Genomic DNA, 25,576 nt, shown 5'->3' with positions numbered 1-25,576 from the left:
GTGGATTTAGACTGGAGAGAAGGAAGATATTTTTTCCTCTGAGGGTGGTGAGACCCTGGCCCAGGTTGCCCAGAGAAGTGGGAGATGTCCCATCCCTAGAACCAATGCAGGTCAGGATGTCTGGGGCTGTGAGCAGCCTGCTCTAGTTGCAGCCATCCCTGCTGGCTGCAGAGGGGTGGGACTGGATGAGCTTGCAAGGTCCCTTCCCAGCCAAACCATTCAAGGATACTGTAGAGCACAAGGACAGCACCCATCCAGCCCATCTCACAGTTAGAATTAAGCTACACAGACCCTTCTTAAGGAACAAATCCTTTCCCACCTTGGTGCAGTCATGCTGATGGCCACTGGTGAGGCTCTGATAACAGCTGGATCCCAGCAGCTCCACAAACATCTTCACCCCCCTGGAGAAGCCACAACCCTCACAGGACTTAGAGAGACTTGAGCTGTAACACCACAACTCTATCCTTGAAGCTGCCTGGCTCCCCAGCAGCCTCTTAAAAATCCACAGCCATGGAAAAATGTTCCCTCTGACCAGCAGGAAGATTAGAATGTGTTTCCATTTACCTCACCTGCTCCAGTGCAGAGGGCAGGGCTTGAGCATGCAGAGGGCATGGGGGTGGGCAAGAAGCAGACAGAGGAGGGCTTTGTACAGAGGTGTGGGGTTTATAGCCACCTTCACAAAGGAAAGCAAGAAAGCTGAGAATCAGAGGCTCTGCTAAACTGAAGGTCACAGCTGGAGTATTTGAGGCCACAGCTGGAGTATTATGTCCAGTTCTGGGCTCCCCAGTACAAGAGTGAAAAGAAACTACTGGAGAGAGTCCAGTGGAGGCTATGAAGGTGCCGAGGGGCCTGGAGCATCTCTGTGAGGAGCAAAGGCTGAGAGCCCTGGGGGTGTTGAGCCTGGAGAAGAGCAGCCCCAGAGGGGATCTGAGCAATGCTCAGCAAGAGATAAAGGGTGGGGGGCAAGAGGCTGGGGCCAGATACTTGCTCAGTGGTGCCCAGAGACAGGACAAGGGACAATGGGCACAAAGTGGAACCCAGGAGGTTTCACCTGAACAAAAGAAACTTCTGTGCTGTGGGATGCTGCAGCCCTGGAGCAGGCTGTCCAGAGAGGTTGTGGAGTCTCCTTCCATGCAGAGATTCCAGCCCCCCCTGGCCATTGTGATCCTGGGCAAGCTGCTGTGGGTGCCCCTGCTCTAGCAGGGAGGTTGAACTGGATGGTCTCCAGAGGTCCCTGCCAATTGCCACCATGCTGGGATTCCATGGAATGCATTGGTCATGCTGGCTGCATTTTCAAAACACCTTCAGGCCAAGCTCTCCAGACCAAACCCCTCTGCACAGGCAACATAAACACATCTGGATGTGGGAGCAGCAACTGTGTGGCAGTAACATGAACCCTGCTAAGGCTCAGGGAGGTGTGAGGATCTCCAGCTCTCACTGCCCTAAGGCACAGTTTCATGTGTGAACAGCAGTAATATTCACCAGGGAAGATGCTGCTGTTTCCATTTCAGTGCCACTGTCAAAAGCTGCCAGTAAATCACTTTTCTCACCATCTGGTGTTTGGCTTAACCTCAGGCACTGAACCCTAACAGGCAACATCCTGATGTCATCCTTTGCATTTTTCTGCCTTTCTCTTCCACTCAGAGCTGGAGAATTGCTGCATTTCCAGGTGTTATCACATCACACTTTCTGATTTTCTTCCCATAACCACTGCTAGCAGCTACTTGAGAGGAAAGAAAAAAGCATCACTGGCAACAAGCAAATCTTCAGACTACAGAAATAGTACTTATTTAAACCCAAAAATGCTCATTTATCAGTGTGGCTTACCTGTAAAGGTCAGGCTGGGGTACACAGGGAAAAAAAAAAAAAACCAAACCAAACAAAACACCAAAAGCTGAAGGATAGGTGTTTGGGTTTTTTTCCATTTTGGAAGGCCCCAATTTTTTCCTCTTACTCATTAAGACAAAATTCAGCTCGAGTCAAAAATGCAGCCTGAACTTTCCTGCTGTCAAAAATGCAGCCTGAACTTTCCTGCTCACAAACAAGCCCTGGCAGTGCCCATGGGATAGCCCAGCACTTGGTAGCAGGAGTGAGCTGCTGCAGGGGATGGAAGCAGCCAGGGAACTTGGTCATCCTGAGCTCCCCACACACCCAGGCTGCCATTTACCAGCCCCCCCTGCCAGAGAGATCTGTGGGGGCTGCTCCCTGCTCTCACCCCATCCCTTCCACCCATTGCTCCACCCCATGTTGGTCTGCTTGCTGCAAGGAGTTGGGGGGAACACAGTGAGCATCTCTCCCACACTCAACATCCCCCTTCCTTCACCCAGCATCCCTGAACTCACATCCAGCACTCCCCTCCTCTGCACCCAGCACTCCCCTCCTCTGCACCCAGCATCCCCCTCCTCTGCACCCAGCACTCCCCTCCTCTGCACCCAGCACTCCCCTCCTCTGCACCCAGCATCCCCCTCCTCTGCACCCAGCACTCCCCTCCTCTGCACCCAGCACTCCCCCTCCTCTGCACCCAGCATCCCCCTCCTCTGCACCCAGCACTCCCCTCCTCTGCACCCAGCATCCCCCTCCTCTGCACCCAGCACTCCCCTCCTCTGCACCCAGCATCCCCTCCTCAGCACCCAGCACTCCCCTCCTCTGCACCCAGCATCCCCCTCCTCTGCACCCAGCACTCCCCTCCTCTGCACCCAGCACTCCCCTCCTCTGCACCCAGCACTCCCCTCCTCTGCACCCAGCACTCCCCTCCTCTGCACCCCAGCATCCTGCACCCAGCTCTCTCCATGTGTTCTCATCCCAGGAGGTCACCCAAGTGACTACAAAGAGCAATTCCTTCATCTGAAGTGAGCAGCAAGGCAAGAGCACAGCATCATCATAGAATCTCTCAGCTTGGAAGGGACCCATGGCAGCTGTTTTTCCCTTTGGGTAAGAGGAGGAATGCTGTGCCATCCACAGCATTGTGTGCTCCCAGGCAAAGCCCTGGTGTCTCTGAGCACACAAGCTGGCAGTTCCCTTGCCTGTGTTAAGAGAGTCATCATCAGTGAAACTGATGTTATCAAGCAGAACAGCTCAGTGCATACCTGTGCCCACTCTTCATCCAACAGCATTTTCTGGTCTGTCCCAAATCACCCCACACTGTCACTACTCCACTATAGCTCTTATTTTTCTTCATAGAATTATTTTGATTGGAAAAGACTTCTAAGATCATAAAGTCCAACCCCCAACCCAGCACCACCATGGCCATTAAACCATGTCCCCAAGTGCCATGGCCACAGGTTTCTTGACCACCTCCCAGGATGGTGACTCCACCACCTCCCTGGGCAGCCTGTGTCAGTGCCTGACCACTCTGCAGCAAAGAAATTGTTCCTAATCTCCAACCTAAACCTTCCTTGTCATAATTTCAGGCCATTTCCTTTCCTTCTGTCACCTGATCCCAGGGAGAAGAGACCAACCCCCACCTGGCTCCAACTTCCTTTCAGGGAGCTGTAGAGAGCCAGAAGGTCTCTCCTCAGCCTCCTTTTCTCCAGGCTGAACATCCCCAGCTTCCTCAGCTGCTCCTCAGCAGCCCTGTTCTCCACACCTTTCATCAGACTTGTTGCTCTTCTCCTGACCCACTCCAGCACCTCAATGTCCTTCTTGGAGTGAGTAGCCCAAAACTGAACCCAGTATTTGAGGTGTGGCCTCACCAGTGCCCAGTACAGGCACTCTTTGATGAGAGCAAACTATTCAAGCTGCCTGGCTAGAAGAAAGAAAAAAAAAACCCAAACCCCACCATTTTGAAGTTTCCATTCTTATCTTTCCCCCCTTTTCCTGTAGATTTCTCATTCCTCTTTCCTATACCAGGATTACTGAAGCTCACTTAGAGCTGCTGATTCATGGGATCCAGAGGATTCCACACAGCTACAACAGATCAACACATGAAGTGGTACTGAGCAAATCCCTTTGCTTTCAAAGGATTCCATCTGGGGAGGGAGGGGGGAGCCCACAAATGGAATTTTCAAATGATTCCAGATTATATCACAACAAAATAAAACAGCCCCAAGTGCAAACCAGCTTGTGTGTAACCTCTTCACCCAGTGGATGAGGTCAGCAGGTTTTGGTGGTGTACTAAGCCCTGAGAGCTGAGATGCTGCCTGAGGATCTGCAGCCTGGAGGCTGAGGTGGCTTGCGACAGCCATCAGGATCCTGCATGCTTCTGCTCTGAAATCAAGCCCTCAGACACCATGGGGGAGTTCCCCTGCAATGGGAACGTGAGCCAGGCCATTAGCTCATCCTTTGTTTGCCCAACAGTGGCAGGCAAACATTTTCCCCCTCCTTCTGTCCCAACACCACCAAGGAGGTGGTTCTCCCCCTCTACTCTGCTCTCAAGACCCCACTTGGAGTACTGCGTCCAGTTCTGGGGCCCCCAATACAAGAGGGAGATGGAACTGATGGAGAGGGTCCAGGGTGTGCCAGGAAGATGATCAGAGAGCTGGAGCACCTCCCCTATGGGGACAGGCTGAGGGAGTTGGGGCTGTTCAGCCTGGAGAAGAGAAGGATCCAGGGAGACCTTAGAGCAGCCTTCCAGCAGCTGATGGGGGCAGGCACAGCCAGGCTCCACAAAGCAGAGTCACCCATGCCCAGCCAGCACAACACCAGTCCTGCAGCCACACAGACCTGAGCCCACCCCACATCAGCACATGTAACAGAGCAGCCCTGGCCCCTTCCTCACTGTCCCTCAGCCTGGCTTACACGTGGCTTTGGGTTTCTTGCCCTGCCTGGCTCAGGCTGCTTGAACAGCTCTGCTAGGTTCAAGTTTGCCCCAGCTCCTCCTCTTCACCCCATCCTGGTTGGTATTTTCCCACAGCAAGCTGCACACCTTGTACCTGATTCCAGGCAAAGTAGCATAAATAGCAGGGGGGTTGGACTAGATGATCTCAGGGGGTTCCTTCCAACCCTTACCACTACGTGATCTCTGCAGCCTCAGAACTTGCTGTCAGGCACAAACCAGCACACTAGGGGGAAAAACCTGAAGTGATGAGCAAACCCAGCCCCTGGCACTGCAGACAGACCAGATCTTCTCCACTGCTCACAGCTCAACCCCTGGCTGGCCTTCAAACGCTGCTGCTCACGGGGCACAAAGGGAGGACCAAGGCAAGAGGGACCAGGAGCCACTCTCCCAGCTGGGTGGCACCAGCATGGCATTCCCATGGGGATGGGGAAGTGTGGGAAGTGCCTCTCCCTCTCCAGACAGCCAGAGGAAACCCAGCCTTCCACCCCACACTGCTGACTTTAGCCAAGTCTCCAGGTCCGGAGGACTCACATCCTATTCCAGCTCCGGCTCCGTGCTGCCAATTGAATTCCTGCTGCAAGGGCTCTCACACCCAGACACTTGATCTCCCATCAATTAGCACTGCTGGGGCTCTGCCCCATGGCCCAAAGCCCACATTTCCAGCCCCCTGCCCTGCCCCACCCCGGGCCAGAAAGCTGCCAGCTCTGGCAGTATGGGAACGGGCCAGGAGACAAACATCCTCTGCTTCTATTAGCACCACATGCTGGTGTTTTGACTACGAGCTGCAGACACTGGGACTTCAGGAACCTGATGGATGGGTGATCCTGCTCTCCTGGGAAGGGATGGCCAAGCAGCCAGTGGTAAAGCAAGATGAACTCAGCACATCGAAGGTGATGTCATGGCTGCGTGGTGGGAATCCTGATTTCCTGCAATGACCATGGAGAGCACTGAGCTGCCCAGTGACATCTCTGTGGGTCCCACCATCACTCACAGACACACAGCCCTTGGGTAGTTAGGTTCATCATTTAGGATGCAAGGTTCAACAGCACTGAGTCTGGGTCCTCCTCTCTGGGTCCTTGCTGCTAGGTACAGGCTGTAACCACCTGATAACTGTAGTCCATCATTTAAAAAATCTTATTGCATGAAGGTCACTCCTGAGCATCCTGCCCAGAGTCATTCCTGCTCATTGTCCTCACTCCAAGAAGGACATTGAGGTGCTGGAGAGGGTCCAGAGAAGGGTGACAAAGCTGGGGAAGAGTTTAGAGCACAAATCTTGTGAGGAGCAGCTGAGGGAACATGGCAACTCCATGACAAGGAGGCTGGAGCCAGGTGGTCTTTTCTCCCAAGGAACACACAAGTGACAGGATGAGAGGAAATGGCCTCAAGTTGCACCAGGAGAGCTTCAGGTTGGATATGAGAAATGAATTCTTCACTGAAAGGGTTTCCAAACACTGGAACAGGCTCCCCAGGGAGGTGGTTGGATCCCTGTCCCTGGAGGTGTTGAAAAGACACAGGGAGGGCCATGGTTTAGCACCAGCCTTGGCAGAGTTAGAGGATGGTTGGATTCCATGATCCTGAAGGTCTTTTCCAAGCAAAGCCATTATCTGAGTCTATGACTCTGACCAAGCAGCTCTCTCCACTTCCAGTTTCCTCAGTGGTGAGGACAGTTCTCCCTTGCAGTCACAGCACTAATCAAGGTTTTAAAAAGGAGATTTGATTACACTCCTGGTCTCTGAGTAGGAGTTTTCCACAAAGCTCAACTGACAAACCACAGCAGACTGAGAAAGAGAGGAGAGCTGGCCAGCTGGTCCATCCCTTCCAAGTTCTCTGGCCCCAAGGATAACTGCAAGCCTTGCTGCCTTCAAGACAAAGACTGTACCCAAAAATCAAATAAATGCCATTATAGGGCACATCTTTTCCTAGAAATCACAGATTTGGGCATTCTGCTTCTGCTCACAAGTTTCAGGACCTCTAGCAAGAATTGCTGCAGGCACAACTCAAAAGACTTTCAAGACATCTTACCCTAGCAGGATGGAAAAGGTTGGTAGAGTATGACCTGGAGAAGGGAGAGATATGTGTTCCCCATTGCTGCAAAGGCCACTTGCAGTCAAACTCTCAAAAGCCTTTTCAAGGACAAAGCTAAACCTCAGGAAGGCTGCAGAGGGACTATTTCCAAAGGCCTGGGGATGAGGGACAATGGTTTGAAATGAGAGAAGAGCAGATTTAGATTGGATGTTAGGAACAAATTGTTTTTACCATGAGGGTGGTGGAACACTGGGACAGGTTGCCCAGGGAGGTAGTTGAGGCTCCATCCTTGGAGATATTCATGGTCAGGCTTTGGGCAAGCTGACCTAGTGGAGGATGTCCCTCCTGACTGCAAGGGGGTTGGACTGGATGACCTTTGGAGGCCCTTCCAACCCAAACCATTCCATGATTCTATGATTTGTGATCTGAGGGCAGAACACCAGCAGAATTCTTTTCCCTGTTTCAGAGCAGATTGTGTTCTTTCAGATGTGAGGAGGTACACCTAAAGGTTGCACGTTTTGAGCCAAGCTCTTTCTTTATGAGGAGCCTTTTTTGTTCCCCTCACAATCTAATAAGTGCCTTTGCTACAGAAGCTGAATGAAAACAGCATGGATCAGCCCTAGGTCATATGGCATCACTCCAGAGAGGACTCCAGCCAGGACTGGGAACGCTGCTCCTCAGGGATGGGATGCCTGCTGCAAGGGCCTGCACTCTTGGGTGCTGCTCATCACCCTCAGCAGCATGCAAGTCAGAGGACAGCTGCAATAAGGCAGGGGTTAGGACAGCTACTGGCACATGTCCTGAGCAGTCAGCATGAATTACCCTCAAGGCACAGTGAATCTGAGGAGGGAGAAAAGTCAAGCAGCACATCTTGGGTGCAACCACAGCGAGAATACTGTGAGAATACTGTCATGTGGTACCTCCTTCACCTCCTCTCTGGGAAACCCAAAAAGCCACTAAGCAAGAAGATGTGGGCATACAGGCAGCACTGCAAGAGAGATCACAAGAGAAGTTTGCTGCCTGGACCTGCTGATTTTTGTTCACAGGCTTCTCTCAGTGCCTTGCCACGACCGCGTCTGCTTTGTCCACAGAACAGTCCCCAGGTTCAGACATTTTCAGTGCAGGTCTGGGCTGAGGAAAATCCATCTCTCCCTCCTCATTACGTTGCCTGTAGCTGTCTAATTTTTAAAGAGCTCCATATGTAACAGACATTAATAGCCAGATTCAAATCCAATCTCCATTAACCCTCAGAAATGTTGTCTCTGGCAGTGGGACGGCTGCACATTTGGTCCTCATTTAATATTTCAGAGGGTTTGGAGCACATCAAAGTCTATTAAGAAAAAAATCTCTGTCAAAAAAAGATTGCTGTAATTGATTAATGAAGCAAACATGGCCAGAACTCAAAACCCGAGCTCACAGATCCCCCTGCTCTGTCAGTCAGGGCAGGAGAGATGAGCAGATCCATGAGTGGGGGTGGGGGTGATGGTGCCATTCTGCAGTCCCAGCTACAAGCCCCTCTGCCCACTCTTCCTGGGCAGAAATGCAACCTATTTACAGTGAGGGTGGTGAGAAACTGGAACAGGTTGCCCAAGGGAGGTTGTGGATGTTCCCTCCCTGGAAATGTTCAAGGCCAGGTTGGACAGGACTTTGAGCAGCCTGGGCTCGTGGGAGGTGTCCCTGCCCATGGCAGGGGGTTTGGAACTGGATCATCTTCAAGGTCTCTTCCAACCCAAGGCCAACAGACTCAGCTGTGACTATACAGGTCTGCTCATTGTAGGGTTTGGAGAATCTCATCTTCATCCCTATTACTTCATAGAGTGGTTTGGGGTTGTAAGGGACCTCAAAAAACATCTAGTTCCAACTCCATTTGATGGAGTCTCTCTTGCCAGTGCTCTCTCCTCACTCCTCCCTGAAGGGAAATTAGGCCAGCATTACTCCTCACAGTGTCATCCTACCCTCTTCCACACTTGCATGTCTTGGGATGGCTGTGAGGGACCTTAGGCCCGTCGCCAGGACACTCACAGAGCCACCTCCAGGAAGGAGCAGCAGAACTAAGCCAGCAGCAGCAGCATCTGCAGGCATCTACTCTACAAGCAATGGAGAAAAAGCTCTCATGAAGCAGCCCTTGACACAAACCACCTCTGTGGAGAAGGAAACCACACAGGCAAGAGTTGAACATTCAGCACCAGCACACAGTGCTCCCACATTGCTGTGGCCACCACAGGAGGGGTTTTTTAACTGATGTACTTCTGGTTTTCCATAGCTTGCAGGCAGTTCAGCTGTTTCTCTTCTGGGAGGGGTTGGCCAACCTGCAGCAGTGAGAAGTCTTAGCAGGCTTCAGTCCTGCCACCCATCACCCCATGTGCCCTGAGAAAGCCTGCAGCACACACATCAACTCAGCACCCACCTGAGAAGCAGCAAGACAGCAGGAGTCCCCTCCTGCTCCATCCCCTCCCTGTGCTCTCCTCTTTATTCCCCAGATACCTTTCCAGCAGGCATCAGGGATCAGCACATCCAAAGCCCAACAGTCGGGTAAGTCAAAGGCAGGAATGGAGGAGCAAGACACTGTTCCTCTTTGCTTTCAGAAGCCAAAGGAGACCCAGAGTCATCTTTGACCTTGCTAACAAGCCATTAGTCAAGAGATGGTTATGAAAGATGGAGATCTGTTCAGCTCCATCCACCTCCTGATAGTAGGCTGCTGCTGGAGATGGCACTGCCCACGTCCCAGCTCTTGAAGACCATGGGGTGGGAAGGGAAGGCAAGTCAGGCAGTGTGCAGGCAGGAGAGTCTATGGAAGGGAGCTGAAGACAGAGGGAAGAGCCAAGCTGCAAAGCAGAGAGAAGGAAGAGAAAGGAGTGAGACAGAAGAAAGAAAGAGCCCATTACAAGAGTCATCCACCAGCACGTGGAGTGAATCACCACCATGGCCTTAGGAGCGGGTGGTGGGTTCCAGAGGCAGCCAAGACAGAGGCAGCTTGGCCAAGGCAGGTGCAAACAGACCCTGGGCATGCTGTGCTCCTGGAAGGGCAGACACTGGGCAGCACCCTTCAGGAGGCTCTCAGGCTCTCAACATCTCCATCAAAAGTAAAGCTGACCATGAGCCTGGTCACTGGCTTTGAGGGGGGGTCTGGTGCTGGGGCAGCAGGGGCCCTTGGTGCTGCCCAACCTCCTCCTGCCACCAAGCTGCTTCAGTAAAGCTTGACTTGGGTGGAGGACAATTACAGAGCTGGGTTTGAGCCAGATCAGGTCAGGGATCACCACAGCAACCTGGGCCTTAGCACCTTGAGGAAAGCAGAAGCAAGACCTGCATGGAAAAGTCTAACATGATATTTAAAGCCACTCCTCAGCCTCTGAGAAGACTGCAGGCAGAACAGAGGCCTTCCCAGATTCCAGACACAGTTCTCCTCTCCCAGAAAAGCAAACTGCTGTCCTACCTGTGGGTCCGGCTCGATGTTGATCCGATAGGCTTGAGCCTTGCCATCTTCCAGGACAGGAGGTGACCAAGTCTTCCCTTCGGCTCTGCAGGGGGAAACGAAGACAGCTTCAATTGCTTTTCTAAATAAACCCCCAAACCTCAACAACCCCCCAGACAACAAAAAAAAAAAACAAACCCCAGACTTCTTAAAACAGGCTTGGTAGGAAATGAATAGAATCACAGAATCAGTAGGGTTGGAGAAGGCCTCTATGATCATCCAGTCCAACCATCAACCCAACAGCTCCATGGCCACTAAACCATGGCCCCAAGTTCCTTGAACACCTCCAGGGATGGGGACTCCACCACCTCCCTGGGCAGCCTCTTCCAATTCCTGACCATTCTTGCAGCAAAGAAACTGTTCTTAATCTCCAACCCAAACCTCCCCTGGCCCAACTTGAGGCAATTTCCTCTTGTTCTATTCGCTTGTAATTTGGGAAAAGAGACCAACCCCCACCTCACTCCAACCTCCTTCCAGGTAGTTGCAGCATATATATTTGTCTAAAACTCTCCTCAGGAATAGCAGAGAGGAAAAGAGAGAAGATGCCAGTTCCATGCTGTCAAAAACACAAAGCTTAACACCTTCTTGATCTCCAGGCTCCAGCTGATGAGGCAAACTTAATTCAGTTCAAGAGAGCAGCAGACAGACTCATGGTGACTCTTGTGGTGCACACTCCTGGCTCTGCCCCTTTTTTTTCTGGCTCTGAACCCTGATGATGTGTGTGTGTATGTGTGTATATATATATATAAAAAAATGTATATACATTCCCTGGCAGCCCTCTGTGCTAGACCACAGCAGGAATGCTATAAATTCCTTTTGGGAAGCAGGTTTATGCAACCCTCCATGAGTCATCTTAACCCTTTCAACCAGTGCCAGACAGAAAAAGCCCTAAAAATACAGTTTCCATTCACAAATGCATCCTCCACCCTGCCAAGCCTGAGCAGGATGCAGCCACTCTCCAAAGATTTTTCCATATGCCTGATCATTTTTTCCCTGCAGAGGCACCTGGGGGCATGGCAGGGATGTGATCTACAGTGTGGCTCTCTTCTGCAATGCTTGGGGCAGGAGGGAGCTCCAGGGGCCTGAGCAAGGCCCAGTAGGCTCAGACACAGACTTTCCCGGATGCTAAGAGGTGGAATTGGGAGATGGAAGCTCCATGAAATACCAAATGATGTTTTCAAATGCAAAGTGTTCTCTTCACCCTCATAACCTGGTGTAGATTGGAAGGGACCCTAGAGATCATCTAGTTCCAACCCCACCTTTCACTAGACCAGGTTGCTCAAGGCCCTGTCCCCACCCACCACAATGAGAATGGGTCTTGTGCTGATGGACACAGGTCCCTCCCTGCCACCAAGCACCATTCTACAGCCTGTGGCCTCACCACATATAACATTCAGCTGTGGTTTAAAGATCTGCAGAGCCTGAGCTTGAAAAATAAAAAGCATGGTTTCAAGCCAGGAGTCCTTGAGGTGATTTTCTACCTCAGGTATTGTGCACCTTGACCAGGCAGTATAGAAACCTACCTTGCCAAATTCAGGGTCTCACCACGAAGGCAGCAAAAGTAAAGGCTTCCATGGCTTTAGATCACTTGGGATCCATCACCTGGTGACTTAAGCTCATCATGAGCCAGCAATGTGCCCTTGAGGCTGAGAAGGCCAATGGTCACCTGGGGTGCACCAAGAAGAGTGTGACCAGCACGTCAAGCAAGTTCTCCTTCCCCTCTACTCTGTCACAGCTGGAATATTGTGTCCAGGTCTGGGATTCCCAGTTGAAGGGGTACAGGGAACTACTGGAGGGACTCTGGGGTGGGGGGGGTGGGGGGGGGGGCAGGGTACAAAGCTGCTGAGTGGTCTGGAGCATTTCTGTGAGAAAGAAAAGCTGAGAGCCCTGGGGGTGTTGAGCCTGGAGAAGAGCAGCACCAGAAGGGATCTGAGCAATGCTCAGCAAGAGCTAAAGGGTGGGGGGCAAGAGGCTTGAGGCCAGACTCTTGTCAGTGGTGCCCAGAGACAGGACAAGAAACAATGGACCCAGGAGGTCCCATGTGAACAGGAGGAGTAACTTGTTTGGTGTGAGGGTGCTGGAGCCCTGGAACAGGCTGCCCAGAGAGGTTGTGGAGCCTCCTTCTCTGGAGAGATTCCAAACCCACCTGGCCATTGTGATCCTGGGCAAGGTGGTGTGGGTGCCCTGCTTGAGCAGGGGGTTGGACTGGATGATCTCCAGAGTTCCCTTCCAGCCCACACCATGCTGGGACTCCGTGATTCTTCCCTGGCACAGCAGCATTCCCAACAATCCTGACTCTTTTCACCACAATCCAGAGCTGTGTATATTGCTTCCACATTGAGACTTTCCTCCAGAGGCCCAGAACAATGGAGATGTCCTAACTACCCTGGCAGACCCACCAGGATCCGATCCCCTCCGTGGATCAGCCTGATGTGGGCTCAAGCTGCCGCTTGAGAAGGGGCAGTTCCAACACCCTCCTCTGCTCAGCTCTGGAGCCCACATGCCAGACAGCTTAGAGGGGCCCTGAAGACCTCAGCTTGCCAGTAAATAAGAGCTGAGACTCAGCAAGAGGTTCTGATTGCAGAAGATAAGAACAACAGCCAGAAATTCATTCTGTCTGAAGCTACAGCACTTGATCACCAGTACTGCCAGCACTTTCTAGGTGGAATTTCCCCTTTCCTCACAGCCTGATGAACAAAGATCACACCAGCTGCACCAGAAACTTGTGTTTTCCAGAAGTCATTATGGGTTGCTCCACACTTTATGAAAGACATGGCCAGGCTCAAGCTGCACGTAGAAAGCCTCTTTACATCTTCTGCTTTTAATCTTTCAATTCAGTGCTTCAGCATCAGCTTTTTACAGTGACCAGAAGTTTGTGGACAACCTCATCCAGCTTCCAGCAGTGGCCTGAGCAAAGCCAGGCTCACCTCAGCCACAGCTGCCACTTGAACTGCTCTGAAATTCAGCTATTATGGCACACTTTAGGTTCTGGTTGGCACATCTAAAGGCTGCCTGCGAAGCCAAAGGGACTGGGAGAAACATGAGCCTCAAAGAGAAGTGGAAGCTGTGTGTTTGAGGAGTGTTTGCATTCACAGAATGAAGCTCCCTCTTCCATGGAACAGAAATAATGTGGACCAGGGAAGTGATTGTCCTCACCACTGTTGAGGCCACACCTTGAATCCTGGGCTCACTTTTGGGCCCCTCACCCCAAGAAGGACATTGAGGTGCTGGAGCAGGTCCAAGACAAGGGCAATGAAACTGATGAAAGGCCTGGAGAACAGGGCTGGGGAGGAGCAGCTGAAATGGGGTTGTTCAGCCTGGAGGAAAGGAGGTTGAGGGGAGACCCTCTCTACAAGTCCCTGAAAAGGAGGTTGGAGCCAGGTGGGGATTGGTCTCTTCTCCCAAGGAGCAAGTGACAGGATGAGAGGAAATGACCTCAGGTTGCGCCAGGGGAGGTTTAGGTTGGATGTGAGGAACAATTTCTCCCCCAAAAGGGCCGTCAAGCCCTGGACCAGGCTGCCCAGGGCAGTGGGGGAGTCCCCATCCCTCTAGAGGTTTCAAAGCTCTGTGGATGTGCTGAGGGCCATGGTTTAGTGGTGACCTGGCAGTGCTGGGTTAACAGCTGGACTGGATGATCTCCAAGGTCTCTTCCAACCTAAACAATTCTGTGATTCTAACAGCAGAATCCAGGGTAATCCAAAGCCATGAGGAGCTGGCTCTGAGAGGCCAGGGTCAGCTCCTGCAGAGCGGCTGATGCCCTGAGCTCACACCCTACTCCCAGCTGCAGGAACACACCCATGCCCATGGCCCCAGTATGCCCAGCAGCAAAGGGGATCCCCTGCAGCCCCCCAGGACCTGAGGGCAGAGCAAGCAGGGACCTCAGGGTCAGCTCAACCACCCCAAGGCCGCTGGCAGCAGGTCCATGCTACCACCAGCCAGAGCTTTATGTTTAGGCAACAGCAAGAAAACTTCCCCACGCTTTTCTAAGGTGAGAGATCAGACTCAGATGTTCCATGTCCTTTCATTTACAGCTCAGGGATGGAAAAGTACTTTCAGATGTGTTGTAGGGGATGAAATCAGCTATGTGGAAGTCATTACCTGCACTACCCAAGTTCTGCTCTACTGCAACGGCTGCTAGGACAACCCTCAGGAAAAACAACTTGACCTAGGTCAGTGCTGGACCTTCAAGCTGGAGCTTTGTGGGGAGCAGACCCATTAATGAGACATAGCTAAACAACTCAGAGTTGCAGCCACCTTTTACCCCACCATTTGTTTTCTCAGGGGCTCAGCAGCATCCCCAGAAGACGCCTTGCACACGCTCATGTATTTCACCAGGCTCTTTTCGCACCTGGTAACGATCTGCACCTCGTGCTCTCGGCATTTGTAGAGCTGCTTTCAAGTTGTAAGAATTCCTCAGCCTTATTGAATTTCTAATTTCTCCATCCTCTTACAAACTGACATTTAGCACTTGGGAAGGAGCCAGAGCAAGACCCAGGACGTCACCATCTGTTACTGTGCAGCCATGTAGGCGTGAGCGGGAGGCAGCTTCATCAACCTCCAGAACCACCACATCACTGAATTTCACCCCAAACTGGATCATCATTTCTGGAGGGGGGGTGACTTCAGGTTCCTGCCCATCTCCAGAAGGCTATTCACCAACCATGGTGGCACATCACCACTAGTCTGGAGCACAACCCTATGAGGAGAGGCTGAGGGAGCTGGGGGTGTTTAGCCTGGAGAAGAGGAGGCTCAGGGGAGACCTCATTGCTGTCTACAGCTACCTGAAGGGAGGTTGTAGCCAGGTGGGGGTTGGGCTCTTCTCCCAGGCAAGCAGCAACAGAACAAGAGGACACAGTCTCAAGCTGTGCAGGGGGAAGTTTAGACTTGGTCTTAGAAAGAAGTTCTTCCTAGAGAGACTGGCCTCTGGAATGTGCTGCCCAGGGAGGTGGTGGTGTCAATGTCCCTGGAGGTGTTTAAGAAGAGACTGAATGAGGCACTTAGTGCCATGGTCTGGTTGATTACATAGGGTTGGGTGATCAGTTGGACTTGATGATCTTGGAGGTTCTTCCAGCCTGGTTGATTCTGTGATTCTGTGGTTACCCTGGGTGATCCTGCTTTGGCAGAGGGGCTGGTCCCTTCCAACCTCTAATGCTGTGTGATTCTGTGATTTTTATCACTGCTATGGCCATTAGCCTTCTAAGAGCTGAACTCAGGCTAGAAGCAGCTACAGCTGATGGATTTAGTTGCCCAGGACTGTGAACCTCACCAAGGTTCCAGCTCCATCCATGCAGCCTGACCATGGGCGAGGCGTTGCACAGGCTAAACAGCCACAGCAGCTGAGCTCTGCTGAGCACCCAGATGGACCCAGCTCATCCAGGGGACATGAAGAAGCTGTGGGATTTCTCCTCCCTTCATTCCTCTCAGCTGAAACCACTGCTGTGTATGCAGGCTCTGGAAAGCTGCCGATTTTCCTCTCTATTAGTCCTTGAGGAGCTCCAGAGGGGAAGCTGTGATTCACTTTTTCAGTTGTTCCAGTTTCCAGTAAAAGTCCATCAGACATTGTCATCCTTCCCACCTCCCAGCAGCATGCAGCAAATGGACCCCAGCAAAACCTCCACCAGCTGAGCAGGGCTCAGAGGAACATCAACTACGTGAGGTTCCAGGGACTTGTGGGGCTACACGTCCAGCAGGCTCATTACTGGCCTTTTCCTCAGAGAAGCTTCCAGAGGAATTCCAGGAATAAAGAGGAAAACTTCATATTCAACTTGTGGGTCTCAAAAGGATGAGGCCAGACTCTTGTCAGTGGTACCCAGTGACAGGACAAGGGGCAACAGGCACAAACTGGAAGCCAGGAGGTTCCATCTGGACAGGAGATGAAAATTCTATGGTGTGAGGGTGGTGGAGCCCTGGAGCAGGCTGCCCAGAGAGGTTGTAGAGTCTCCTTCTCTGGAGAGATTCCAAACCCACCTAGACATGGAGATCCTGGGCAAGCTGGTGTGGGTGCCCTGCTTTAGCAGGGGGGTTGGACTGGATGATCTCCAGAGGTCCTTTCCAACCCTCACCATGCTGGGATTCTGTGAACATCAGTTTTAATTTTCTCTCCTTGGGACACTGCAGTGTCTGGACTGGTTATGAAACCCACAGGAGACAAGGCTGGAAGTGCAGTGCTGGAGAGATGGCTCTAAAGATGTGGAGTGCTGGTGGCTTGCAAAGAGATAGTAGGGCTCAGGGCAGCTCTGTATCTGCTCTTTCACATCACTTTGGAGAGGCTCAGGCAGTGTCTGGAGGGCATCAGCAGCAAACCAAAGAGCATGGTGAGAAGCTGGCAGAACCTGGGAGTTCTGTCTCCAGAAAGTGGCCACCCCAGAGGGAAAATCTGTTTTCCAACAGTAACAAAAGACCCAGCAACAACAGGTTTGATAAATCACCTCTGGCTTCTCTGCAGTGATGTATGTCCATGTGAACAAGGGTCTGCACATCAAGATCCATGGTGGTTCTTGGAATCAACCATTTCTTACCATGGAAGGGTCAAGCATCCAAGCAAGAGCACACAAGCAGCCCAGGATCCAGAGATAACCAACTCCACAGTGCAGCTTGCCCTGTTCTTGAATCATAGAATTGTCAGGGTTGGAAGAGACCTCAAGGATCATCCAGTTCCAACCCCCTGCCATGGGCAGGGACACCTCACATTAGATCAGGTTGCCCAGAGCCACATCCAGCCTGGCCTTAAACACCTCCAGGGATGAGGCTTCCACCACCTCCCTGGGAGACCTGTTCAGAGTCTCACCATCATCTGACTGGGGATTTTCTTCTCTCTTAAAGCCTCCCCAGCTCCTCTGTATGTTGCTATCTCTCCAGGTGCTGCTGCAGCTCTGGCTGTTGAAGAAGACTCATTGCCTCAGATCAGGTCATGTCCTCAGGTAAAATCAGCCAAAAAGCTGGGCTGGAACAGTGCTTTGCTGAAACCACCACCTGAGAACAGAGAATTGAGTTCCCAAAGGACCTCAGGCACTGGACAGGAGACCTTGTGGCAGCTCTGGTGCTGTTCCTGCTGACACAGAGCCCTGGGAAGTCCTGGGCAGTGCTGCCCAGACCTGCCCGGCTGTGCCGGAGGGACGAGGCGAGGCCAGAAGCTTTCTCTGATGCTTTTCTCATCTGCCAGCTGGAAGCATGAAGGCTTCTGCTGCATCCTTCCTGGAGGAGCTGGCTCCAAGCCCATGCTGGGAAAACTGCTGGGAAGGGCATGTGACAGCTTTTCAAGTGTGTCAGGGCTGTGGCTCTGCTGTGCCTGCAGCCCAGGGTCAGTGTTGTGGGCAGCAGGGCAGGGGAGGGGATTCTGCTCCTCTGCTCTGCTGAGACTCCACCTGCAGTGCTGGGGCCAGCTCTGGAGTCCTCAGCACAGCACAGACACAGATCTGTCAGAGTGGGGCCAGAGGAGGCCACAGCAATGATGGGAGGGCTGGAAGCCCTCTGCTGCCCTTTGCACTGAGGACCTTTCCTGCTGCCTCACAACCTAACTTCTATTGGGGTCCAGATGCCACTGAGTTCCCCCTCTTCCCCACTTCCAGAGCTCAACACAGCTCCCAGTGAGCAAAACCACACCAGATGTGCTTCCCAACAGCTGTCTCTGTCCTCCATTCATTATGGTGTTTGGAAATTATACAGAATCATAGAACGGTTTGGGTTGGAAAGGACCTTGGAGATCATCTAGTTCCAAGTCCCTGCCATGGCTGGGGATATCAGGTTGCTCAAGCCCTGTCCAACCTGGCCTTGAACACATCCAGAGAGGAGGCATCCACAACCTCCCTGGGAAACCTGTTCATGTTTGACCAGAAACTCTCCATTTTTCTCCTTCCAGACTGCACAGATGGACAGATTCTGAGCAACACCATCAAACCCAGTGTGACATTCCTAATGCCAGACTGGGCCAAGGACAGATGTGCTGAGCTGTGTGCAGGCCAGCCACATGGGCACACCTCACTGTGCTCAAAGCTTGGTCCAGTTGTTCCCTCTCAAAGTTCAGGAGAGGGAAAGTTTCACACTCCAACTGTTTATTCTCTCCACTCCTCCTGGCTCTTGTTTTCCCACTGCTGTATCCAAATGTCTCCATGAAGTACGTTTGACAGGATGCCCAGCTTCTCCTCCCATCAAATCCACTGGTCCCTCTGCAGCCCCCAGGACCTCCAAAATCTAGGTCATGGAATCATTATGGCTGATAAAGGCCTCTAAGATCACCAAGTCCAACTGTCAGCCCACTAAGCCATGCTGGGAGCACCACATCTGCATGGCTTTGAAACCCCCCCAGGGATGGGGACTCCATGCCCTCCCTGGGCAGCCTGGTCCAATGCCTGACCACTCTTTCAGTAGGAAAATTGTTCCTCATGTCCCAGCTAAATCCCCCTGGTGCAACTTGAGGCCACTTCCCCTCATCCTAACACACACTTCTTCCTTGAGAGAAGAGACCACCCCCACCTGGCTCCAGCCTCCATTCAGGGAACTGTAGAGAGCCAGAAGGTCTCCCCTCAGCCTCCTTTTCTCCAGGCTGAACAACCCCAGTTCCCTCAGCCTCTCCTCAAAAGCCTTCAGCAGCCATGCAGGTCTCAGGACATCCCACCAGACCACACAGTAACTCCCCCTCCATCTCCTCCCCTGCCTATTTTCCCCTCATTCTGATTTTCCCACTGAACTCTCTCATCAAAGGCCTTTTAGTGACCACAGCTTGAAAACAACCCTGATCTTGTTCCCTGCCTTGGTAACACATAATGGCAAGGGTTCATGGAGAAAAGGGCATAGGATGGAAGACATCCAGAGGGCACCACAGGGCTGGAAGCCCTTCACTGCCAAGCTCCTTGCCCACCCTCGGCACACACACCCAGCTGGAGGAAACCTCCTGCAGTAAAAGAGAATTCACATCCAATTTCATCATCCTCACTGCAGACACACAACAAACAAGCTTGCTCTCTCAAACACGGAATCACTGAATTGTTTTGAAGGGAGCTTTAAGATCATCCAGTCCAGTCATCAACCCAGCCCTGCCAGGTCACCACCAAACCATGGCCCTCAGCACCACATCTCCACGGCTTTGAAACCCCTGCAGGGATGAGGATTCCACCACTGCCCTGGGCAGCCTGGCCCAGGGCTTGACAACCCTTCTGGGGAATAAATTGCTCCTCATGCTCAACCTAAACCTCCCCTGGCACAACGTGAGGCTCTTTCCTCTTGTCCTGTCTCTTGTTCCTTGGGAGAAGAGACCAACCCCCACCTGCCTCCAGCCTCCTTTCAGGGAGTTGTGGAGAGCAATGAGGGCTCCCCTCAGCCTCCTTTTCTCCAGGCTGAACAATCCCAGAAAAAAAATTAAATAATACTAAAAAAAAAAGAAGTCCTGTTGTTGTTTTTCAAGCTATGTTCTGTTGAAGGCAGTGTTCAGAGAGGACACTGCTTGGAGAGCATCCTTCTGCCCAAGGGAGAGGATTCTAACTCATGCCTTTGCACATGGGACTTGCCTGACTCCACCACAGCAGAGTCCAGGGCAGTGATTCACAGTTGGTACAAACAGCAGCTCCTGGACACATACCACCCCCCCAGCCCCCCAACACAATCCCACCTCAGATTTCATGTCACTGCCCAGGACACTGTTCCCTCAGCAGCAGCAGGTCCTGGATCACAGGGATCAGCTCACATGAAGGAGGTAGCAGCAGATGTGCTTCCAGCAATGACTAACGGCTGGGCAGGGTTGTCTGGATCCAACAGGTCACTCAGGAGAGAGATCCAAGAGCTGTGTCACCAAGCACTTGCTTTGGGCCAGACTAAAAATAGACCTGATGAAGCCCTGCTGGAGCTGCTGCTCTCCTTGCTGTAGGAAAATCAGTTCTTCAGCTTTTCCTCTCAAGAGACAGGTCACTCTCACAGGCTTCTCTGGGCACAGCCAAGGTGTGTCTTGCTCTTGGGGGAGCCACCTAACCAACCCACCAGTACAACCTCATGCCTGAGAGGATCCACCTCAGCCTGAATAGGTCCTCACCATCTCCAGCTCCTGCCTGTGGAAACCTCAGCATTTATTTTTGCCTATGAGACATGAGATGCTTTAAAAATCTGTGTTTGTGAAGGCTAAGGGCTGACAAAACCACTGCAGCCCTCTTGCCTGCCTTCCTGCCTAGCAAAGCCAGCAACATCTGCCTCAGATAATCTACCAGTGCTGTGGGCACACTGCAGGGTCTCACAGTTAAAAGATAATCCACCTTGCTAGGTGAAGTTGGGCAAACCCAACATGAAGCCACAGACCCTTCTGCTGCCAGTAGTCTTCCATGCAGCTGCTTCCAGACCATCACAAGGTTGTTAATGGACATTTCTACATCTCAGTGAGACTAAAGAGATCACCTTTAACCCCACCAAGGCTGATCTCTGAGACCTCTCTCCACTCCTCTCAGGACGGAGCAGAGCTGTACCAGTGTGACCCAGCCCCTGTCCTGTGTCTGTGCAAGAAGCCACCTCTTAAGAGAGGAGATGTGCTTCTGTGTACACTGACAAGGCAGCTACCACCACCAGTATGCTCACAGCTATCAGCAGCAAGACTCCAGCACCACTTCCTAACCATGAGGGCCAGGTGGACAGCAGCAGACAGCCGAGCATGTACCGCATGCCTCCCACGGAGGAGCACTCGAGGGTCTGATCTCAGCCAAGAAACAGACCTCAATTGATACTGATGGCTAAAATGAGGTGTAAAAGTGGGAATTCAGCCCACAACTGCACACAGGAGGAACCTTGATACATGAGAACAAACTGCTGCCAGGCTGCAGGTGAAAGCTGTTTTCAGCAGAGCTTTATTCTAATTCCTGACGAAGCTGTTCTGCTGCCAAACCACCTCAGCAGCTGGTAGCTCACCAAAACCTTCTGTCACTGCCCAAGGATTTCCACCTTCTCCTAGGAGAGCTTCACCAGCCAGCAGACAGCCAGGAAGGGAACCCTTGTCCTGCCTGGAGGACAACCCCTGGGGTAGGAGACCACCCAGTCTCCCTAAAACTGCTCCAAAGGGAAAGCAAAATGATCGTTCTCCTCGGCTAGGAGAACCTCAGGAGAGTTTCTTGGCTTGCTTTCCTAAATCACAGAATGTTAGGGGTAGGAAGGGACCTTGAAAGATCATCCAGTCCAGCCCCCCTGCCAGAGCAGGATCACCTAGAGTAGGTCAGACAGGAATACCTCCAGGTGGGTTTGGAATGTCTCCAGAGAAGGAGATTCCACAACCTCTCTGGGCAGCCTGTTCCAGGGCTCTGTCACCACAGAACCTCAGAATGTTAGGGGCTGGAAGGGACCTCGAAAGCTCATCCAGTCCAACCCCCCTGCCAGAGCAGGATCACCTAGAGCAGATCACACAGGAATGCATCCAGGTGGGTTTTGAATACCTCCTGAGAGGGAGACTCCATAACCCTCCTGGGCAGCCTGTGCCAGTGTTCCATCACCCTCACAAGGAAAAAACTTTTCATCCTGTTTCCATGGAACTTCCTACGCCTCAGCTTCCACCTATTGCCCCTTGTCCTGCCACCCTCACAGTGGGGCACCCCTATGGCATGGGGACACCACTTCAGCTGGGACACCACTGTCTGATGAACCATGAGGAAGAAGGGGGTTGGAGCTAGATGATCTTTAAGGTCCTTTCCAACCCAAACCGTTCACTGTATCTACGAGGAACCAAGGAGGCTTTGCTCCATTTAGGGCACTGCTCCTTCCCCTCTGCCCAGGCCTCCAGTCAGAAAGTCCACACTTTCCAAGAGAAGTATAAACACTTGGTGATGGCTCCTCACAGCAGGAAATGCCTTGTTAATCTGAAGTGGCAGGTTGTGTATTTACATCTGCCACAGAGGACACTGGCCCTTTGTGAGCCTTACAAGGAGCACTCCCATTCCCTGGGTCATTGGTATTGGGAACCTCCTGCTGCAGAAGTCCAAGGGAAAGCAAAAGAAAGCCCCAAGTCTTCATTTTGCTTTGAAATAGTCTAAAAAGGTGAATTTGGCAGGAGCTTCAAATGTCTATTCAGTGAACAGATCTTTAAGAAAACGAGAGGTGAAGGTTAATGAACGGGGAGGCTTTGCCCAAAGGAGATTTCCATCCCATTCCTACACTTGCTTGAGTTGATAAAAGCCTCACTGGGTTGAAGGACCTGACCCAGATCTCAGCCTGGACAGGCCTTGCATGGTACAAGTGATAATCCACACAGATATGAGCTGAATCATCTTGGTTGGAGGAGGCCTTTAAGACTGACTCTTGCACTGCCCTGGGCAGCCTGTTCCAAGCCTGAACAACCCTTCTGGGGAAGAAATTGTTCCTCACATCCAACATAAACCTCCCCCAGCACAACTTGAGGCTATTTCCTCTTGTCCTATCGCTTGTCCCCATCAATCCTCTTCTTGTGAGAAGAGGCCAGCCAGATCTGGCTCCAATCTCCTTTCAGAGAGTTGTAGAGAGCCAGGTGGTCTCCCCTCAGCTTCCCTTCCTCCAGGCTGACCAATCCCAGTCCCCTCAGCTGCTCCTCACCAGCCCTGTTCTCCAGACCCTTCACCAGCTTTGTTGCCCTCCTCTGGACTCACTGCAGCACCTCAGTGATCTTTTGAAGATGAATTGATGTTGCTGGTTTTACAAACACAGACCAATTACACAGACCACGGGGATGCTCCCAGAGCTGCTCTGGGACCAGCCCCAAACCTTCTGCAGAAGAGCCAAGCAAAGCTGACACAAGAGCATGTCAGACAGAGGAGGACCTACCTGTTCACTGAGAGCAGCAGCCGGTCCATGCATGCTTTGATCTTGTTCTGTGCTTCCAGGTGTGTCATGTTCTCGGTGCTCTCTCCATTAATAGCCAGAATGACGTCTCCTGGGCACAGGTTTGCCATGGCTGCTTTACTGCCAGGGTTAATCTAGGCAGGGAAAAGAGAAAGGGGTTACCAATAGGATGGAGAAGATGTGCTCTGCCTACACTAACAGCATCTACCAGAGGCTGGATGGCAGAGCCGGGGCTCTCAGGTCCCTCTCTGAGGGACATCCTCTACAACAATCCTCTTAAACAAGAGATTGCTGTCAGCAACAGTTGGGGTGGGACCTGGTCCTCTCCAGATTTGTCTCATCCTTGAAATGACTCCATTTCCTCTTCCCAGAGCTGCTTTACACTCCCCTTTGGCTTGCAGGCCAGAGAGTCAGTCCCTCAAGAGCACACAAAATCCTCCTCTTCGGCCAACTATGTGATCAGAAGATGAGTTGCAATCACCCCTGTGGAGAGGTTCCACTGGCCATCAGTTTTTCCTGAGCATCATTCAGAAGACTTCTCTCTTCCTCCCCCTGCCTGCAACATCACTCAGCTCATTTAAGTCTCCACAAGCCTTTCCTTCTGGTTTTGTAGGAATGCCAGAAGCTTATAACACTCAATTTCTTTCCTGAGGAACTAATGACAGGTTCAGGTACTGTTTGTGGTCAGCCAGAAGACCAACCCTGCAGCCCATCAAAGAGTTTCTCCAGAAGTTACCCTTTCATTTGCTGCAGCCCAAATGGGGGTTTAATTCCTGCAATAAAACTAAATGATGCAAGGTGCAGGCAGGACAGGTAAATGTCTCTGTTCAAGCCCTTAAGGGCTACGTGCTTGCCCTTGAATTTCCTCTTCAGTCATTCACTCCACTGACCAACCACATGGTCTACCACGTGAGAAGGTCCAGCCAGTCCAACTTTTGGTTATCCCCACCACATTTAGAGCATGATGCTGCTTCGATTTGGAGTAGGTGCCCAGGGAGGTGGTGGAGTGCCCATCCCTGGAGGTGTTCAAGAAACGTGTGGGCATGGCACCTGGGGACATGGTTTGATGGCTGTGGGGGGCTTAGATTTACAGTTGGACTGGATGATCTTTCCCAACCAAAACAAGTCTATGATTCTATGACCCCTTTTAGTCTTGATTTAAATGGGTGTCATCCCCCATGTGAGGTGATGGGTCCCTGCTCCATTGAGCCAGGCAACATCATCACTGCTCTACCCTCCATCTCCCCTTGAATGCAGCTCGTGTTGGTGGCAGCCAGACACTAACAAACCAGGGATGGTTTTTCAGACTATTTGAGACCAAGTGGTGGCCACCTGCCCCACAGTGACTACAAACCAACTTCCCCAGTGTGCCACAAACCCTTGGCCCCTGCAGGCCATCACTAACCAGACAGGCCTGTAGGAATGGTGGCACATGTGTGTCTCTGTTCTCACCTTCCCCAGAGCTGTTTTCATAGGGGACACAAAGAGGACTTGGCCTTACCACCAAAGATCTTTCTGGATCAAGCTGGGGCTGTTCACAGGACTGAGGCCAACAAAGCAGCCAGCACCTAACAGACCATGGACCTGCTGCACTGCTCCCTGTGTGATTACAACCACCAACACCACCGAAACCTGAACCTGATGGTGCTTGAAGAGCTCCAAACCACTTCTTATGTGTTAAGTTGAACTGGCAGCCTGAATTAAGGCTTTTGTTGCCTTGTCAGAGTTAATCAGCATCTGCCATTTGCTCTTCAATAGTTTCAGCTGAGCTGGTTTGCTCCAAATCACCTGCCCAGCCAACTCCTCCTCCCGGGTGACTCAGCCCAGAGCAAACAACAGGAGGTCTTTCTGAACGCTGCAGCACACATTAGCTGTAAAGCTCTGACACAGGACATTTCAACCCAGGGTAGATCTATTTCCCTGGCATGCATTTGTTCTGCTAGGGTTTCTGAACCCCTGTAAGAAGATGTGGCATTGACAGACTGTTGTGGTCCTTCTAAGAAAGCTGGGGAGGGACTTTTTAGGGTGTCAGGTAATGATAGGAGTGGGGGGAATGGAAATAAACTAGAAATGGGTAGATTCAGATTGGATGTTAAGAAATTCTTCCCCATGAAGGTGGTGAGACACTGGAACAGGTTGCCCAGGGAGATGGTGGCAGCCCCATCCCTGGAGGATTTTAAGGCCAGGCTGGATGTGGCTGTGAGCAACCTGATCTAATGTGAGGTGTCCCTGCCCATGGCAGGGGGGTTGGAACTGGCTGAGCCTTGAGGTCCCTTCCAACTCTAACAGTTATTCTATGATTCTACATCCACAGAAGCTGTAGAAGTCAAGCAGAAGCTCAGCCAGCACCTCCAAGGAAGCATCTCCATGCACTTGCTTGTTATTATCTGCTTCCCTAAGCGTTCACCCCACAGCCCTGGCTGCCAGCAGGCTTTTGGACAAGGAGACCTTCAGCTTGACCCAGGACAGCTGTAGTTTGTCCTTGTCTATTCAATGCTGTCTAGATCTCTGATGGATTCTTCTCTCTG

The 25,576-nt window shown here is 51.9% G+C and overlaps 1 protein-coding gene across 1 annotated transcript in view; it reads right to left on the bottom strand.

The window, feature by feature from the left end:
- Positions 1–25,576, bottom strand: part of PDLIM4 (PDZ and LIM domain 4) — a 63,823-nt gene that overhangs the window by 21,581 nt on the left and 16,666 nt on the right. The window contains exons 2-3 of the mRNA XM_054389120.1: positions 23,031–23,182; positions 10,236–10,320 (exon numbers count right to left, since the gene is read on the bottom strand). Coding sequence (XP_054245095.1) covers positions 10,236–10,320; positions 23,031–23,182 — 237 coding nt within the window. The remainder of the gene's footprint in view (positions 1–10,235; positions 10,321–23,030; positions 23,183–25,576) is intronic.

Source organism: Indicator indicator, chromosome 18 (genome assembly GCF_027791375.1).
Source record: "Indicator indicator isolate 239-I01 chromosome 18, UM_Iind_1.1, whole genome shotgun sequence".
NCBI classification, from domain to species: domain Eukaryota; kingdom Metazoa; phylum Chordata; class Aves; order Piciformes; family Indicatoridae; genus Indicator; species Indicator indicator.
Note: the sequence above shows the minus strand (reverse complement) of the source record. Positions and strands in the feature narration are given on the sequence as shown.